Below are 19,304 nucleotides of genomic sequence, written 5' to 3' on the forward strand. Positions count from 1 at the left end.
CCCAGCCATTTACATGGCTCAGGAATTTTCGCAAAATTCAATATATCTATACATTACAATAAATAATGCAAAATACTTCTGTAGAAAAAAAAACAATGGTGAAATTCAGGTTCATGGTCAAAGGAGACAGCTGGGGTTAGATGAATTTCTATTAACTTATCTCAGAAGGATCCTTCATGTACTGAAGAATAATTGTCTCCTTGGTATGGAATCCATATCTTCACAGAACGCTGTGTTTTCTCAGAACACTTAGGACCAAGAGATGAAAGGCATAGAAGACTTGACAATGTATGTTACCAAATATGTTGCTCAGAAGCCATAATTTCCATTGATGATGATTGACACGTCAAGAGACAAAATACCAAAAAAAAAGGCATTGAAATGAAATGGAAATATTAACGTTGCAGGAATATGTGGACTTCCACCAGTGATCGTCTTTGTGTGCTGGTAGAGGTAGAACAATGCAGATGATGTGAACGAGAAAGCAATCACTACAACAAGTGAGCCTCAATACGGAGCCAGTGGAGTCCTTGCCGAGTGTAACGAACCAGGTTAATCATACTGCTGTGTTGTGTTAATGGTCCCATTACCGAGTCCAGTTCTTGAAAGAATTCTGCAAGACATGAAATTAAACAAATTCACTTGTTAGAAGAGTGGTTTTTCCCATTCAAGATCTTGGTTATACAATTTACATTTCAACAGAGTAAGTCCTGGTGTACAATCTTTTAATGATTTTCACTCATCGGAGGGAGGACCAAGGGAGTGCAGCTGTCGAAAACATTTCTACAAATAAACAAGGCTGATATGTAGGTAATATATGCATTCAGCCTGTACATATGTAACTTTCTCTGAACTGAGTAACAGTACTACCAAGAATGGGGCTGGAGAGGGGTATGCATTTATTTATATACTTTTGAAAATACACGTACGTGTATGCATGTAAAACAACGGAGAAAATTTGCTGGACCTAACAGCACATGTAAATGTAAGTGTATAGAGTCATCAGGGTAAATTTCAAAGTGTCAGAGCACTTCGATGAGCTGACAAAGAGAATAATTGTAGGAATATGTGAAAGACAAGTGCTGCATGCATTAACTGTCAACAATTCTATGAGCTATGATGTCATTGGATATAGTGTAATGTCTTGTGGGTGTGTCTGAGTCACTCTAGTTGCTCTGAGAGTGAGTCAGTCTGTGTCAGCATAAGATGGTGTTAGCAATCTCTCTTCAAGCTGTATGATAACCAACTGACAGAATTTTTGTATTCAGTAGTTTTACCATGTCTACTGCAAGTATGATGTAAATAGTTATCTGAAGAAACTGTAAGTAAACATCATTTTTGTTTGGAAGTTAAAGAAGAGAGAGTAATTGAATCTTTTATTCAAGAGTCTGTGTGAAAGAGAGAGAGACAGAGAGAACAAAAAAATGGGAGTTAACACTTCTAAAGCTCTGCTGCGTATGGGCTAAATCTGCTGAAGTAAAAGTCTATTTTTTCATTTCTCCCCATCATATTGGGTTATGGGCCCAGGCCACTAAAATAAAAAAAAAAAAAACATTAAGAAATTTTTTTTATCTCTCCACACAAAAGACAAGATGGCAGCTGCACCATTACTATGTTCTCTCAAAGTGCCCCAACTGAATGAATATAACTATATTCAGTGGGAGATGAGATTTAAATGTATTATTGAAGCAAAGAAGCTAAATATATGTTTGGATCAAGTAAGAAATGCTGACAATTTTGAAGAATGGAATACTGCAGACTGTTATGTCAGAAGTATGCTATATGAAGCTCTGACAGAGAAGCAGGTAATATTGATTGATGGAACAGACACCTCAAAAGAAATATTGCAAAAATTGAAAACCATGTATGGTACTTCATATACAAAACAACAGCCTATATGGTTATCAGAAATAATTCAATTGAAGTTGAATGACAAGAAAAAATGTAATGATCATATAACACATTTAATGTCATTATTTAAGAAGCTAGAATTATCGGGTATACCTATCTGCGATGCTTTAAAGAGAGCTTTTATGTTTACATCTCTGTCTAAAAGTTTTGAAGTATTCAGGACAGTGAATGAAGCAATTGAAGGACAATCTTTTGAACAGGCTGTCTCTAAGCTTAGACAAGAATGTATTATAACAGAGGAGATCTGTTCACCAAAAGAGATTAACCAGAATGAAACATTTTTTCTCAGCAATGCATAGTAGGAGGCGGAGCTATAATGAAAAAAGCCTGCCCAGAAACAAGCTGATTTGCTATTCATGTGGTAAAGAGGGACATGTATCAAAATACTGTAACAAGAAAAAACACACCCCTTCTAGCTCATTTAAGCCAATGGAGAATAAGCATGGTCAAAGAAAAAATTATGACCATGACAACAGTAAGAATAAGAGCTGTATAATGACAGAAAAATCTTTTAATATAATGAAGAACACTTCAGATAAAAATAGTTGGATATTAGATTCTGGCAGCACAAAACATATAACCAATAATAAAGAATTTTTCACAGATATGAGACCAGAAGATGGTAGTCTTCACACAGCAAATGCTGGCTCAACAATGATCAAAGGAAAAGGAAATGGACATTTAAAATGCATAGTATCAGATGGAATCAAAAAAACTCTTGTAAAAGATGTCTTATATGTTCCACGAGCAGTTTGTAATATGCTCAGTGTATCAGCATTAGACAAGAAAGGTTTTTCAATTCATTTTGAAAATAGAAAATATACAATTTCTGATGGTAATGAAATTTATGCTGAAGGTTATATGAATAACAATGTCTATAAGTTAAACATTACAGGTGAATCATCACATCTTATAAAAACAAAGAAGAATACAGAATGTAATCTTGAGACCTGGCATCGTCGAATGGGACACAGAGATCCAAAGGTGATCTTGGAGCTGCAAAGTAAGCAACTTGCAACAGGCATAAAAATAAGTACCAGTAATGGTAAGATGGAAAAATGCATAGATTGTATTACTCAAAAGGGGGTAAGACCCTCATTTCCATCATATAAAGGAAAAAGAAGTAGTAAAATACTGGACTTGATACATAGTGACTTATGTGGACCATTTAATATTCCATCACTAGGGAATAACAAATAAGCATTAATATTTGTGGATGATTTCTCTAGATACTGTATGGCCTATCTATTAAAAGAAAAGAATCAAGTTGCTGATATGTTAAAGAAGTTTGTAGCCTTGGTAAGCAATAAATTTGATAAAAAACCAAAGATTCTACAGACTGACAACGGTGGTGAGTTTACTTCACATACCATACAAACATTTCTAGAACAAGAAGGTATTCAGCACATAAAGACAGTTGCATATACACCAGAACAAAATTCTGTAGCTGAAAGAAAGTTCAGATCGCTTGTAGAAATGACAAGATGTATGCTATCTGATAGTAATCTTCCAAAGAGATTATGGGGAGAAGCAATTCTCACAGCAGTATACCTACAGAACAGACTACCTACAAAAGGGACTGATCGCACCCCACATGAAATGTGGCATAGTAAAAAGCCAAATCTGTCACATATAAGAATATTTGGAAGTACAGCATATGCTCATGTGCCGAAACAGAAGAGACATAAGCTGGATTCCACAACAGAAAAAGGAATTCTAGTGGGCTATGATTCAGGTCACAAAGGTTATAGAATTCTGAATCTAAACACTGGATTTGTTGGTGTAAAACACATCACATATTTTGATGAAAATAAAAAAAATTGATAAAGACTGGAAAATTCCAAATGAACCTTATCATCCAGAATATGAAAAGAAACCAATAATCAATATCCCGGTGATTATAAACACTAACATACCAGAATTGTCTGATAATAATTTTTCTGATTCTAATGAGGAACAGGAAAATGAAATAGATACAGAAAGTGTTTATACTGAAGACAGTACCACTGATGAAGGGGAAATGATTGGAGATAGAATCTCGATCTCAGATGACATGGAGAGGTCAGACCAACAAAATGTCAGACGCTCATCCAGAGAAAATCGAGGTAATCCACCCCAAAGACTATCTTATTTAACAACTTCTGATGATGCACAAGAACCTTTAACTTGGGATGAAATTGATCAAATGTCTGAAAAAGAAGCAGAAGAATGGAAAAAAGCTGCACAAGATGAAATCGACGCGTTGCATAAAAACAAAACATGGAACTTAACTGAATTACCCCATGGCAAAAAGGCCATAGGATGCAAGTGGGTATTTAAGTTGAAAAGAAATGCACAAGGACAAGTAGAAAGATACGTATAAAGCCAGACTGGTAGCAAAAGGTTATCTTCAAAAATATGGTGAAGATTATGATGAAGTATTTGCACCAGTAGTGAAACACACAACAATCAGAACTCTCCTAACACACAACAATCAGAACTCTCCTAAGCATAGCTGCATCAAAGAAAATGCAAGTGAAACACATAGATGTTAAAACAGCATTTTTTCATGGAGATATATCTGAAGACTTGTATATGAAACAACCAGAAGGTTTCATAGATACAAATAACAGTCATTTAGTGTGTAAACTGAACAAAGGTTTATATGGTTTAAAGCAAAGTGCAAAATGCTGGAATGAGAAAATGCATGAAATGTTAACTGATTTAGATTTTAAGCAAGGAGAAGCAGATAAATGCTTGTATACTAGACAAAAAGAAGGTCTTTGTGTGTACATTTTAGCATTTGTAGATGATTTGCTTATAGCAAGTGAAAGTGAAAAAGAGTATAAAGACATTGTAAAGTGTTTAAATCAGAATGTTGAAATAACTGAACTTGGAAATGTGTCATACTATTTGGGTATGAATATTGAAAAACAGAAAGATGGTTCTTATTTAATAAGTCAGAAACAAAAGATTAATGATCTTATTGAAAGTATGGGTATGCAGGAAGCACACTCAGTAGGTTCACCTATGACCACAGATTTTCAGAGGGATGAAACTGAAAGGGAACCATTACCAGATAACATTCTATACAGATCTGCAATAGGAAAACTTTTGTATCTAACTACCACTTACAGAGTTGATATAGTGAATGCTGTAGGAATTTTAAGTAGAAGAGTGAACAAGCCTACTAAGACTGACTGGACTGCTGTAAAAAGAGTGGTAAGATATTTGAAAGGTACAATTGACTGTAAATTGGTGATTCTGGTAAATAGTAATCAGAAATTGATTTGTTACTGTGATTCTGATTGGGCTGGAGATCATTCAGATTACAAATCCACAAGTGGGTATGTGTTTATGTATGGAAAAACATCTATTTCATGGGCAAGTCATAAACAAACCATTGTAAGTTTATCATCCACAGAAGCAGAATATGTTGCTGTGTCTGAAGCATGTCGTGAACTAATGTGGATAAAAAAACTGTGTACAGATTTTGGTATAGAACAGCAGAGACCGATACAGATTTTTGAAGACAATCAAAGCTGTATAAGGTTGTCAATAAATGACAGGGTACAGTCTAGAACAAAACATATTGCAACAAAATTCCATAATGTCAGAGAATTGTCAAGGCAAGGAGTAATAATGCAATATAAACAAACTGACCAAATGATTGCTGATATCTTGACGAAACCGCTAGCTGTAAGAAATTTTGAAAATCTACGAGAAAAGCTAGGACTGTATGTATATAAATAAATATATAAGAATTGAATTGTTGGACAATAATGCATGTGAAGGGGTATGTAGGAATATGTGAAAGACAAGTGCTGCATGCATTAACTGTCAACAATTCTATGAGCTATGATGTCATTGGATATAGTGTAATGTCTTGTGGGTGTGTCTGAGTCACTCTAGTTGCTCTGAGAGTGAGTCAGTCTGTGTCAGCATAAGATGGTGTTAGCAATCTCTCTTCAAGCTGTATGATAACCAACTGACAAAATTTTTGTATTCAGTAGTTTTACCATGTCTACTGCAAGTATGATGTAAATAGTTATCTGAAGAAACTGTAAGTAAACATCATTTTTGTTTGGAAGTTAAAGAAGAGAGAGTAATTGAATCTTTTATTCAAGAGTCTGTGTGAAAGAGAGAGAGAGAGAGAGAACAAAAAAATGGGAGTTAACACTTCTAAAGCTCTGCTGCGTATGGGCTAAATCTGCTGAAGTAAAAGTCTATTTTTTCATTTCTCCCCATCAATAATCTACGCACCCATTTCATTTATGTGTGCAGTTGTAAATTAGCCCCACTGACCAGAGCAACGTGCTCCTGGGTATGAGTGGAGGAGTGGCCTAGTGGTTAGGGTGGTGGACATTGGTCCTGAGGAACTGAGTTCGATTCCCACTTCAGGCACAGGCAGCTCCTTGTGACTCTGGGCAAGTCACTTAACCCTCCATTGCCCCATGTAAGCCACATTGAGCCTGCCATGAGTTGGAAAGCACGGGGTACAAATGTAACAAAAATAAATTTTAGTTTATTCGCACTTATCTGTCAAGCAGGTCAAGGTGCTTTACAGACGGAAAAAAAAAACAGTGAGAGAACTCCATTTATTTATTTATTATGGACATTTGATATACCGCACAAAGGCCTAGAAAAACAACTAGGCGGTTCACAATAAAAACAACGGTACAATTAAAAGAAAACAAAGCCTTCACAACAGGCAGATCGGATAGGATAATACAAGCAGTCACATTCAACCCATAAGACAGAACAAAGCAGCATACAAAATTAATTAGTCAGAAAAGGCAGCCACACATAATTAGGCCTAAAGAGGGTCAACCACACCCAGGAATGTGATTCGGGTGCCATTAGTTGGGTAATCCATTATACTGCCTGGAAGTATGCTATCAAATTCCAAAAGATATGATCATGTTACACCACTACTTATGGAGGAATATCGGCTCCCTGTTGCTCATAGTATAACTTTCAAAACTCTCATTTTCCCTCATAAAATTTACCACTTGAACTCGCCTCTTTACCTTACACAGCATTTAATTCCTCATGCCTCCTCCCCCAAGGTCCTTACGTTCATCTTTCTCCAGTTTATTATATGTTCCTTCACTACGCCAGCTACGTTTCGATTCCATTTGTACCAACGTTTTCAGTGTAGTTTTTCTTTCATTGCAGTAACTGATGTCCCTTTTAACTCCCATATTTTGTTTTCTTACATTTGTACCCCACGCTTTCCCACTCATTGCAGGCTCAATGTGGCTTATATGGGGCAATGGAGGGTTAAGTGACTTGCCCAGAGTCACAAGGAGCTGCCTGTGCCTGAAGTGGGAATCAAACTCAGTTCCTCAGGACCTAAGTCCACTACCCTAACCACTAGGCCACTCTTCCACTGTTGCTACTATTTGAGATTCTACATGTAGAAGCCCTTGCAGATCACCAATGTGGCCGCGCAGGCTTCTGCAGGACGTCAGACTCACAGAAACAGAAGCCTGCGCAGCCTTCAACATGGAATGTTGCTAGTGGAATAGCAACATTCCATGTAGAATCTCCCATAGTAGCAACATTCCATGTAGAATCTCCAATAGTATCTATTTTATTTTTGTTATATTTGTACCCTGCGCTTTCCCACTCATGGCAAGCTCAATGCGGCTTACATGGGGCAATGGAGGGTTAAGTGACTTGCCCAGAGTCACAAGGAGCTGCCTGTGCCTGAAGTGGGAATCAAACTCAGTTCCTCAGTTCCCTAGGACCAAAGTCTACCACCCTAACCACTAGGCCACTCCTCCACTCTGAGTGTGTTGAAGTTCACTTTTATCTATTCACAACATGGTGCATATTTGTGTGGTTTGTTGGTTACATTATCAGTGTAAATATTAACCCCCGCTTTATAGAGTTACCCCACCCCCCTAATTGTATAAACTAGCACGCTCATTTTTAAGATTACCCCCGATTCTATATATGGCACCCAAAGTTGCACGCTGAAATTTGGGCACGTGCCCCACTTAACTGATCAGTAAGCCCTATGGGGCCCTTTTACAAAGGCGTGACAAAAACTGGCCTGTGGCAGTGAGGGCGCGTGCTTTTGGCACGCGACAGACCCTTATTGCACCACGTCTGGAAAAAAGGGATTATTTTAATGGGGCCGAAAACGAACGAGCAGCAAAATGAAAACCAGCGTGCATCCATTTTCAGCCTGAGACCTTACTGCCACCCATTGGCTTAACGGTACAGTCTCATGCGCTACCTAGGCGGTAAGCACGTAGCGCTCGCCAACTGCCGGTTACCGCGGGTAGGCGTCCCACGGTAGAAAATAGAAAATATTTTCTATTACGTGTTTTTAGCGTGTGTCAAATTTGGAATTACTGCCAGGGCACATGGTAGCCGGGCAGTAACGCTGGACACGCATAGGCCCTTACACACCTTTGTAAAAGGGTCCCTTAATTAGCAATAATTAGGCGCTAACAACAATTACAACAGTTAACTGGCATCAATTACAATTTGTATGCGCAGCTGGCTGCGTGCTATTCTACAAGGCTCGGTGCCAGAGGGTGTGCTGTAGGCGTTTCAAAACGTTGAGTGCGGAATTACAGAAGTCTCCCGAAGCGCATCTAAGTTGAGTACCGGCATTTACACCTGCTTTTAGTAAACATAATTATGGAACCCGAAAGTAAGGTGCTGGATCTGCGCAAACGCTATTCTATAAAGGGCACGCTCAATTTTTTTGCTGCACAATTTTGGGAGTCATTTATTGAAATCCCTCATGAAATTCCAAGTTTAAGGCCTTTACTACATTGGATCTTAACTCTGATATTTTGTGAGAGATAACACTCACATTAAAAACTGCCTGAAAGATGTGTTAACAACCAATATTAGGGGGTCTTTTTCTTAGGCGCGCTCATATTTTTGTCACGTGCTAAAATTGGGCGCACACTAAATGTTAGAGACGGCAGTGCATTCCTATGGGCATCCCAGATGTTTAGCGCGCGCCAGGGGCGTAGCTACGTGGGGCCACGGGGGCCTGGGCCCCCATAGATTTGGCCCTGGACCCCCCTGCCGACGACCCTCTAGATCCCCCCTCCCGCCGTCAACTCGCCGTCGCCGTCTGCTACCTTTGCTGGCGGGGGACCCCAACCCCTGCCAGCCGAGGTCCTCTACTTCTGTCGTTCTGTTTCTGTGAGTCAGATGTCCTGCACATACAACACGCAGGACGTCAGACTCACAGAAACAGAACGAAGCCCTGCAGATCGCAAGGCTTCATTCTGTTTCTGTGAGTCTGACGTCCTGCACAGAAACAGACTCAGAAACAGAACGAAGGAAAAAGAGGACCTCGGCTGGTGGGGGTTGGGGTCCCCCGCCAGCAAAGGTAGGCGACGGCGATGGCGGTAGAGGGTTGGCGGCAGGAGGGGGGTCGAGAGGGTCGTCGGCGTGGGGGGGGTCAAAGTTGGTGGCGGCATGGGGGGTCAGCAATGGCAGGGGGGTGTCGGCAGCACCGGGGGGGGGGGGGGGCTAAAAAGGGCCCCCTCACCTCGGGCTCTGGACCCCCTTCCCACCGAAGTCTGGCTACGCCCCTGGTGCGCGCCCAATTTTAGCGCATGCCAAAAAAATGTGAGCGCGCCTTAGTAAAACACCCCCTGAATGCACTGTAGTACACTGCTTTCTTTGTTAGAATCGATAAAAGCCTCTGTTACATGCATAGAATGATAGCTTTAATAATAATAATAATAATAATAATAATAAAGAAATATTTCCGAAAAACAACAGAATTCAAAAAAAAAAAAAAAAGAACTTGGTTAATCACCTGAATATTCAATCCTAGCCTGTGTGCGCTGAAAAGGTCATAGGTAATACTTTATTTGTGTTGAATCAATGTCAGAGCTGCTTAGATTCAGTATCTAGTGAGATATTTAACACCACTACAAAGCAGTGCTAATTACAGGATTATCATAACTAATTGTAGTATCAAAGTTCCAAGTTTATTGCCAGTGAAAAAGATTTAAAGAAGATTTGAAAAGGTATTACTCTAATATGTTACCACAGTGGTGATAGGTTAATGTGAATAAATTGGAAGAGATAAGACAAGGAAGAGTTAGACTAGCCAGTGTAATGTTTTGTCAATGTACAGGTCCCTAATCAGCTGCTGTGGTCAGCAAATTTTTTTTAAAGTTAGCTACAGTTGTAAAAAAAAAAAAATATCCAATTAGCCAGAGCCATTATCTGAAAAGAGACACAGCCAGTGCCAGAATTTATCTAGATAGCAGGGAGATTCAGTCCTCTGTTGGAATAATTTAGGGCAGCTTTTTCTGGATAGTGGACTGAATATCCCTGCTATACAAATAAGTTCTGGGACAACACTGGCATTATACTAGGACTAGAGAGAGACACGAAATGAAGCTACAAACTAGTACATTTAAAACGAATTAGAGATCATGTTTCTTCACTCAATGTGTAATTAGACTCTGGAATTCGTTGTCAGAGAATGTAGTAAAAGCAGTTAGCTTAGCAGGGTTTAAAAAAAAGGTTTGGATGGCTTCCTAAAGGAAAAGTCCATAGACCATTATTAAGATGGACTTGGGAAAAATCCACTGCTTATTTCTAGGATAAGCAGCATAAAATGTATTGTACAGTTCTGGGGATATAGCCAGGTACTTGTGACCTGCATTGGCTACTGTTGGAAACAGGATGCTGGGCTTGATGGACCTTCAGTCTGTCCCAATATGGCAACACTTATGTACACTATCCAGATAGGTCCTCTGAATATTTATTGCTTACTTATTTCTTGGGATTTATTCACCACCTCTATGAACAGATACACGCAAGGTGGTGTACAATAGGTACAGCTTGGTCAGTGGTTCTTATTTGGTTAGTGGGTGCTGCTATCTGAAGAAGTGCTTCTGAATATTGACTCAGTAGTGTTTCAGTCAAGGACACAACACGGATTAACGTCTAATAAGATTTTAATATTCCAGGGATTCGTTTACATTTGCTTAAATGCTACAACCTGCCCCCTCACACATACAAATATACAAATACAATTATCCACTTTTGAAATTATATTTGAAATTAAATCTCACTTCCAGATCCAGTTGAAACAACACCTGGTGATCATAAAATGAGGGACATCCCTTCACCCCTCTTGATTTATTTAGCATGATACAGGTGTGGTTTGCCATTGTCATTTTTTGTGCAGTGTGAGACAGCACTGTGTTACTGCTGCCCAACATAAAGGGTGGGGACCTGCTCAGTATTGGATCTATGGCATGGAGAATTAAGTGACTTGTCTGAGGCAACAAGGAGCTGCCATGGGCACTGAGACATAGAAAATAGTGATAGATAAAAGTTATATAGCCCATCCAGTTTGCCTATCTATATCCTCCCCCTAAGAGATCCCACATGCTGGTCCCATGTTTTCTTGAATTCAGATACAGTCTTTGTCTCTACCACCTTTACCAGAAGGTCATTCCATGCATCCACAACCCTTTCCATAAAGAAGTATTTCCTTAGATTACCTCTAGTCTATCCCCTTTTAACTTTATCTTATCCCTTCTCGTTCCAGAGCTTCCTTTCAGTTGAAAGAGACCTGCCTCCAGTGCTATGGAAATATTTAAATTTCTCAATCATAAGAACATAAGCACTGCTATACTGGGACAGACCAAAGGTTAATCAAACCCAGTATCATGTTTCTAACAGTGACCTATCCAGGTCATAAGTACCTGACAAGATCTCAAAATAGTAAAATAGATTTTATGCTGCTTATCCCAGAAAAAAAGCAGTGGATTTTCCCAAGTTCACTTTAATAACGGCTTATGGACTTTTCCTTTAGGAAATTATCCAAGCCTTTTTAAACCCCGCTAAGCTAACTGCTTTTACTACATTGAGCACTGAAATATTTTCTCTGGTTTCTTTATAAATTTACTAAATAGCTTCATTGCGTGCCCTCTAGGCCTAGTATTTTTGGCAAGAGTAAACATGCAATTAAAGTCTACCCATTCTGCTCCACTCAGTATTTTATAGACATCTATCATATCTCCCCTCTGCTGTCTCTTCTCCAAGCTGAAGAGCCCTCTTTCCTCATAGGGAAGTCATCCCATCCCCTTTATCATTTTCATCACCCTTCGCTGTACCTTCTCTAATTCTGCTATATGTTTTTTGAGATGTGATGACCAGAACTGCACACAGCATTCAAGGTGCGGTCGCACCATGGAGCAATACAAAGACATAACATTTTTATTTTTGTTTTCCATTCCTTTCTTAATAATTCTTAACATTCTATTTGCTTTCTTAGCTGCCGCTGCACACTGAGCAGAGGGTTTCAACATATCATCAATGATGACACCAAGATCCTTTTCCTGGGCAGTGACTCCTAATGTGGAACCTTGAATCGTGTAGCTATAGTTTGGGTTCCTTTTTCTCACATTCATCACTTTGCAGTTGCTCACATTAAACATCATCTGCCATTTGGATACCCAGTCTCCCAGTCTTATAAGGTTCTCTTGCAATTTTTCACAATCTTGTTGCGACTTAACAACTTTGACTAACTTTGTGTCGTCATAAAATGTAATTATCTCACTAGTTATTTCCATCTCTGGATCATTTATAAATTTGTTGAAAACCAGTGGTCCCAGCACAGACCCCTATCTACCCCTTCTCCATTGAGAATACTGACCATATAACCGTACTCTCTGTTTCCTATCTTTTAACCAGTTCTTCATCCACAATCGGACATTACCTTATATCCCAAGACTTTTTAATTTCCTCAGGAGTCAATCATGGGTACTTTTTCAAATGCCTTTTGAAATTCAGATACACAATATCGACGGGCTCACCTTTATCCACAGGTTTATTCACCCCTTCAAAGAAATGTAGTAGATTGGTGAGGCAAGATTTCCCATGACTAAATCCATGTTGGATTTGGCTCATCAACCCATGCCTATATATATGCTCTGTAGTTTTGTTCCTTATAATAGTTTCTATCATTTTGCCTGGCACCAATGTCAGACTCACTGGTCTATAATTTCCTGGTTCACCTCTGGAACCCTTTTGAAAAAATGATGTTATATTGGCCACTCTCCAGTCTTCCGACACCATTCCAGATTTTAAAGATAAATTACATATTTCTAACAGTAGCTCTGCAAGTTAATTTTTCAATTCTATCAGTACTCTGGGATGAATACCATCCAGTCCAGGTGATTTGCTACTCTTTAATTTGTCAAATTGCCCCATTACATCTTCCAGGTTTACAGATATTTGATTCAGGTTCTCTGACTCATCAGCACTGAATACCATTTCTGGCACCACCGGTATCTCTCCCTCACATTTTTCTCGGTGAAGACTGAAGCAATAATTCATTTAATCTCTCCACTAAGACCTTGTCTTCCCTGAGTGCCCCTTTTACCCCTTGGTCATCAGCAGTCCAACTGATTCTTTTACCAGCTTCTTCCTTCTAATATACCTAAAAAAAGTTCTCAATATGTCTTTTTGTCTCCAACGCAATCTTCTTTTCAAAGTCTCCCTTTGCCTTCTTTATCAGCGTTTTGCATTTGACTTGCTATTCCTTATGATGTTTCCTAATATTTTTGTCATGGTCCTACCCTGACTCTTCAGCTGTGAACCCGACGGACTGCTCTTCTGCTGCTGGAAGCGCAGGACATCTAGCGGGAGTGGGTGGACGACGATGATGTCGCACTTTGAGACACATTTAACACCCTCCCGGACCTTCACTGTGGCCTCTGCGTCTTTTGGATCCTGTTCATGGTGAGACTGTGGACGCCCCTGGCTTTGCCTGCAGCTCCAGCTTCAGTGTGAGTGGATTTCTGAGACACCTTCCAGCTTCAATCTGCGTGGGTTCCTGAGATGCCTTCCAGCTTCAGTGTGAGTGGGTTCCTGAGATGCCTTCTAGCTTCAGTCTGCGTGGGTTCCTGAGATGCCTTCCAGTTTCAGTGTGAGTGGGTTCCTGAGATGCCTTCCAGTTTCTGTGTATGTGGGTTCCAGAGACACCTTCCAACTTCAATGAGTGTGGGTTCCTGAGATAACCTTCTAGCTTCAGTGTGAGTGGGTTCCTGAGATCTTACTTACCTTGGAGGGGATCCTACCCCTAGACCCTTTTGCACCTCCTTGTCCCTGGGTCACTATTTCAGGGGCTTGGCTCTGAGGTACTCCGTCTGCCGTAGTTGGTCCCCCGACGATGGTCCAAGGGCTCACAACTCAAATCATACCAATTTTCAGTCAGATCCTTCTTCCATTTTCTGAAGGATTTTCTTTTGACTCTAATAGCTTCCTTCACCTCACGTTTTAACCGTGTCAGCTGTTCTTTGGCCTTCCTTCCACCTTTTTTAATGCATGGAATATATCTGATCTGGGCTTCCATTTTTGTAAAATGTCCAAAATCAGAAAAGGTCATTTCCTTTTGAAAATGCTATTTGGAAAAACGTTTTGTGATTTGGATGTTTTATTTTTTGGTCCATTTTCAAACAAAAAACATGCAAATGCAAAATGCACAAAATACATAAGAAAATCCACAATAGAGTGAAATCATTCACATGTTCTAAGTGTGGTAAAAGCTTTGGTTGTAATGTAAATCTCAAAGTGCATCAGAAAGTCCACACGGGAGAGAAACCGTTTGCATGTATAGAGTTTGGTAAAAGCTTTGGTCAGAAGGTAAACCTCACAATGCAACATGGAATACACACAGGAGTGAAACCATTTACATGTCCTGAATGTGGTAAAAGCTTTGGTTGGAAAGAAAGCGTCACATGGCATCAGAGAATGCACACAGGGATGAAACCATTTACAGGCAATGAGGAAGTAAAAGCTTCAGTTGCACTGGAACAGGTAATTAGTGTACATTCCCTAATTACCTGTTCCAGTTGCAATAGTGTATGCATGAACATGCTCACTATCTGTGTGGACACAATGGCATGCACACATGTGCACTATCAGGAAAGAGTGAACCCTTTTCACAAACAGTGTGAACGCTTTGCAAAAAGTGCACAGCTTTTTGAAAAGTACACACCCTTTTGGAAGAATCTGCACTATTAATGACACATTAAAATAAAAATCATAATTTTGGTTTTCTTCCTATCATGTTGGGAAAGAAAGACAAAATTCAATATGGGAAATGCACATCCCTTGTGCACATATGCATGTAATTGCCAAAATTCCGCCTAAGCGCTATTCTGAAAAATACCCCTTAACTTACACAGAATGTATTTGCAATGGGTCTTCACGTGGTGGAGTCTGGACAGGGCGCAAACTTATATATGTAACATACAGAATACTTATGCCTGTATCTGCAGTACTTAGTGGCTTTTTTACAAAGCAGCGGTAAGCCTGTGGGCTTAAAGCATGCTAATCTGGAGCTACCGCCGGCCCATCGTGGGCAGCAATGGTAGTTCCAGCTCCCGCATGCACTGTTTCCTATGCTGGGGAAAATAGGGCTATAATTTTTAGCATGGCGGAAATTGGGCAGCGCTGAGCACTATTCGGATACCACCAGGTTAGTGCGGACGCCCTTGCCGCCACCTCAACGGGTGGGGGTAAGTGCTCCCCCTTACACGGCCACATGGTGAAAGCAATCTTACCACATGGCCATGGCTATTTTCAGCCTTTTTTAACCGATGTGGTAGAAAGGGCCACCCTGTGTGGCAAAAATTGCCCCCGCTGCTAGCACGGGGCCCTTTTTAACCGCAGCTTAGGCAGAAACACATCAGCTCTACGGCCGGAATAAGAGCTTGCGTCTAAACATTAACGGGGACATTCTATATATGGCGCTGAACATTAGGTGCTACTTCCGCGCTGAAGCATTCTAATGGATGCAAGGTGGTGAAATGGGGCCGAAACGGCAGATCCACGTGGAAACACATGCGCCTAAGTGTTTCCGCTCGGATATACAAAGGGGTGAGTCCATAGGAGGGGCAAAGGTGGGTCAGGGGCGTTTCCGTAAAATGCACGCAGTGTTATAGAATAGTGTGGATTTACACCTGGTTTCAGTTGGGGTAACCCCTCACACTCAAGTTGGGAGCAGATCCCAGCGTTGTGTTTTATTCTATAAAGGGCGCTGATCCCGGAAAACCCGTTATAGAATATCATTCAGCGCCTAGGGCCTTATTCTTATAAAGGTTATGCTCCTAAATTTATGCTAGCGAGCCTTTGCAAAAGGACCCCTACGATGTTTCAAGGCACATTAACAAACTGAGGGGTTCTTTTACTACGGTGCATTAATGGATTTAGCGCACGCTAACAAAATTAGTCTGCTATGCAGCCCATAAGTATACAATGGGCTACGAGGCATTTAGCATACGCTAAATCCATTAGCACACCTTGAATACATACAAGTGAATTTCCATCTTATTCTTTCCCAGTGTTTTTGATAATGAGTACAATAAAGAGATCCAACGAATAAGACCTATCTGCACATGCTACTGCTCCCCTCTTGTTGGAAACTTTGGGACAAAACCAAATTTTGCCTTTTGAAGAAAGGAACCGTACACCACATACCTTTGTTCTCTTTCATCAGTTTGTCAGCCATATCCCAGTGCTCGTAACTCCGCAACACATTATTGGTGATGTTGACGTGACTGGCAGCCATATGGTGGATGCGCTGTGGGATGCTTATAGTGCCAGTAGCGGAGGAACCTATAGGGCCGCTGTTGCTACCAGCAGAACTGACAGGAGATGGACTCAAAGACATGGGAGACGGTGTTTCTGTGTTCCTGTAACAACAAAGAACAATTCTAATTCTGTAAAGAAAAACACTGAAAAGTTCACATCTTTTTCTTCTGATGCCTAAAGGAATCAACTAGAAGACATGAATTGAGCTTGCAGGGTGGTAGACTCAGAAATAACATCAGGAAATAGTTTTTCATGGAGAGGGTGATGGATGCCTGGAATGTCCTCCTGGTAGAGGTGATGGGGACAAAAACGGCAATGGAATTCAAACACACCTGAGATAAACACAGCGGATCCTTAAACAGAAATAGGAGAGTATCCAAATAAAGCCTAACGTGATAAGCGGGAGTGATGATTTGTCAGCAATTCCAGCAGTAGGGAAGTGCTGCCATTGCTGGGCAGACTTTTACGGACCGTGTCCCATACATGGCATGACAGATCAAGATGGGCAGAGTGAATTTCAACAATGACTCCAATAGTTGGGAAGTATGACCAGTGCTGGGAGGTCTTCTACGATCTATGTTCCACACACAGGAGATAGATCAGGATGAAGTATACATATTTTATTTTATACCACATTCAAATCATAGACTATGATTGTGGGTATTGTATAACTCAGTGGGGGAAGGGAGGATACCTTAAAGTTACTACTACTACTACTACTATTTAGCATTTCTATAGCACTACAAGGCGTACGCAGCGCTGCACAAACATAGAAGAAAGACTGTCCCTGCTCAAAGAGCTTACAATTGAGTTTAGCAAGACAAATATAATTAATAACATTGCTAGATTGGGAATGTGACTGTTGAGCAGACTGGATGAACCAATTAGGGCTTTATCTGCCATCATCTACTATTGTGTGAAGAATGTAGCTTTAGAATGATTTTACAACAGTACCTAAGCAACTTCCTCTATACAACTCATTCAAAACAACTCACTGGTGACTATTTATGATGGTTTGCTTTTTCTTTTTCCCTCCAACTGAGAATGTGCTGAGCCAGAGTATATTATAATTTTCTAATATGAACATGTACACAATAGGAATGTACATAGGGTAAAAGATTATGGTTCATTTTAGTTCGTTTAGGATCCCCTCATTTTCCAATTTTTTTTCCAGTTTGTTTACCTTATTCATTTTAATAAAAAATATTAAATATGTTGGAATTTTAAACTTGTGCCAATCAAATTACTGTATATACTCAACTACAAGTTGACGTCATGCACAAGTTGAGGGCAGTTTTGCAACTAAAAATAAACAAAAATTATGTGACCCTAATATAAGCCGAGGCTCCTGTACTCCCTCAGGCCAGCACCTCTCTCTCCTTCCCTCCCACCTCCAAGGTCCAAAATTGCTCCCTCCCTGTTCAGCCCTCAACCCCTTGATGTACATTCCAAAGTATCTTCTTTAGAGCCGTGGCAGTAAAGCGATCCTCCTAGGTTGCCTGCTTCCTGCCCCAGAGCACTCTCGCTGGTCTGTACCGCCCCTTCTGACTCAACTTAGGATGAATAAGAAAGAGTATTCAAGGGCAGGAAGCAGGCAAACTAGGAGGATCACTGCACTGCCGTCTCTATAGAAGATACTTTGGAAGGTATATAGCGATAGGGATAAGGGGATGAAATGATAAATTCACCACCATTGACACACCAAAACTGAATCTTCCAATTTCGGACACCCTAAAAATTCTTGCAGTTACCATCGATCGACACCTAACACTTGAGAGTCACGTGAAAAACACAACCAAGAAGATGTTCCATTCAATGTGGAAATTAAAAAGAGTAAGACCTTTCTTCCCAAGAACCATCTTCCGCAACCTGGTACAATCAATGGTACTCAGCCACCTAGATTACTGCAATGCACTCTACGCTGGCTGCAAAGAGCAAATAATTAAGAAACTTCAGACAGCTCGGAACACTGCGGCTAGACTCGTATTCGGTAAAACAAAAATATGAAAGTGCTAAACCCCTACGAAAAAAGATGCACTAGCTCCCACTCAAAGAACGTATTACGTTCAAAATATGCACCCTAGTTCATAAAATTATTCACGGAGACACACCAGCCTACATATCAGACCTGATAGACCTACCACCCAGGAATGCTAAAAAATCATCCCGCACATTCCTTAATCTTCACTTCCCAAACTGTAAAGGTCTCAAATACAAACTAACACATGCGTCAACCTTTTCTTACCTGAGCACACAATTCTGGAATGCACTGCCGCGCAATTTAAAAACGATCTATGAACTAGCTAACTTCCGAATTCTACTGAAGACTCATCTCTTTAACAAGGTATACAACAATGATCAACAAATATGAACTCCTGTACACATATCCAGAACTGCCTCCATAATATCTACTTGCCAAAATATTAACATGTTTTTTCATTATCATGCTACCCAAGATCGTTTTGCTATCACTAAATGTATACTTTCTTATATAATTTTTATATATTTCTTTTTATGTTTGCTTGTTAAAATACTATCATCTTCTATCATTATCATGTTACCCAAAATTATTCTGTTATCACTAAATGTATACTTCCTCATGTATTTCCATTACTCATGATGTACTGTAAGCCACATTGAGCCTGCAAAGAGGTGGGAAAATGTGGGATACAAATGCAACAAATAAAATAAATAAGCTGTGAGCTGGCAGAGAAGACATCGTGCTGCCATCGGGGGTGGGGGGGGGGGGCTTAATTTTTCAGTCTCATAGATAACACAACTCTGTTTTTTAATGCGCTTTTTAG

General features: G+C 40.1%; 1 protein-coding gene across 1 annotated transcript in view; it reads right to left on the minus strand.

Annotated features, from left to right (window-relative positions):
* Positions 1–491: 491 nt before the first annotated feature.
* The window catches only part of AFF2 (AF4/FMR2 family member 2), a 572,314-nt gene continuing 553,501 nt past the window's right edge, over positions 492–19,304 (minus strand). Inside the window, exons 21-22 of the mRNA XM_030209863.1 lie at positions 16,387–16,601; positions 492–613 (exon numbers count right to left, since the gene is read on the minus strand). Coding sequence (XP_030065723.1) covers positions 492–613; positions 16,387–16,601 — 337 coding nt within the window. The remainder of the gene's footprint in view (positions 614–16,386; positions 16,602–19,304) is intronic.

The sequence above is a fragment of the Microcaecilia unicolor genome, chromosome 7 (assembly GCF_901765095.1).
Source record: "Microcaecilia unicolor chromosome 7, aMicUni1.1, whole genome shotgun sequence".
In the NCBI taxonomy this organism is placed as follows: domain Eukaryota; kingdom Metazoa; phylum Chordata; class Amphibia; order Gymnophiona; family Siphonopidae; genus Microcaecilia; species Microcaecilia unicolor.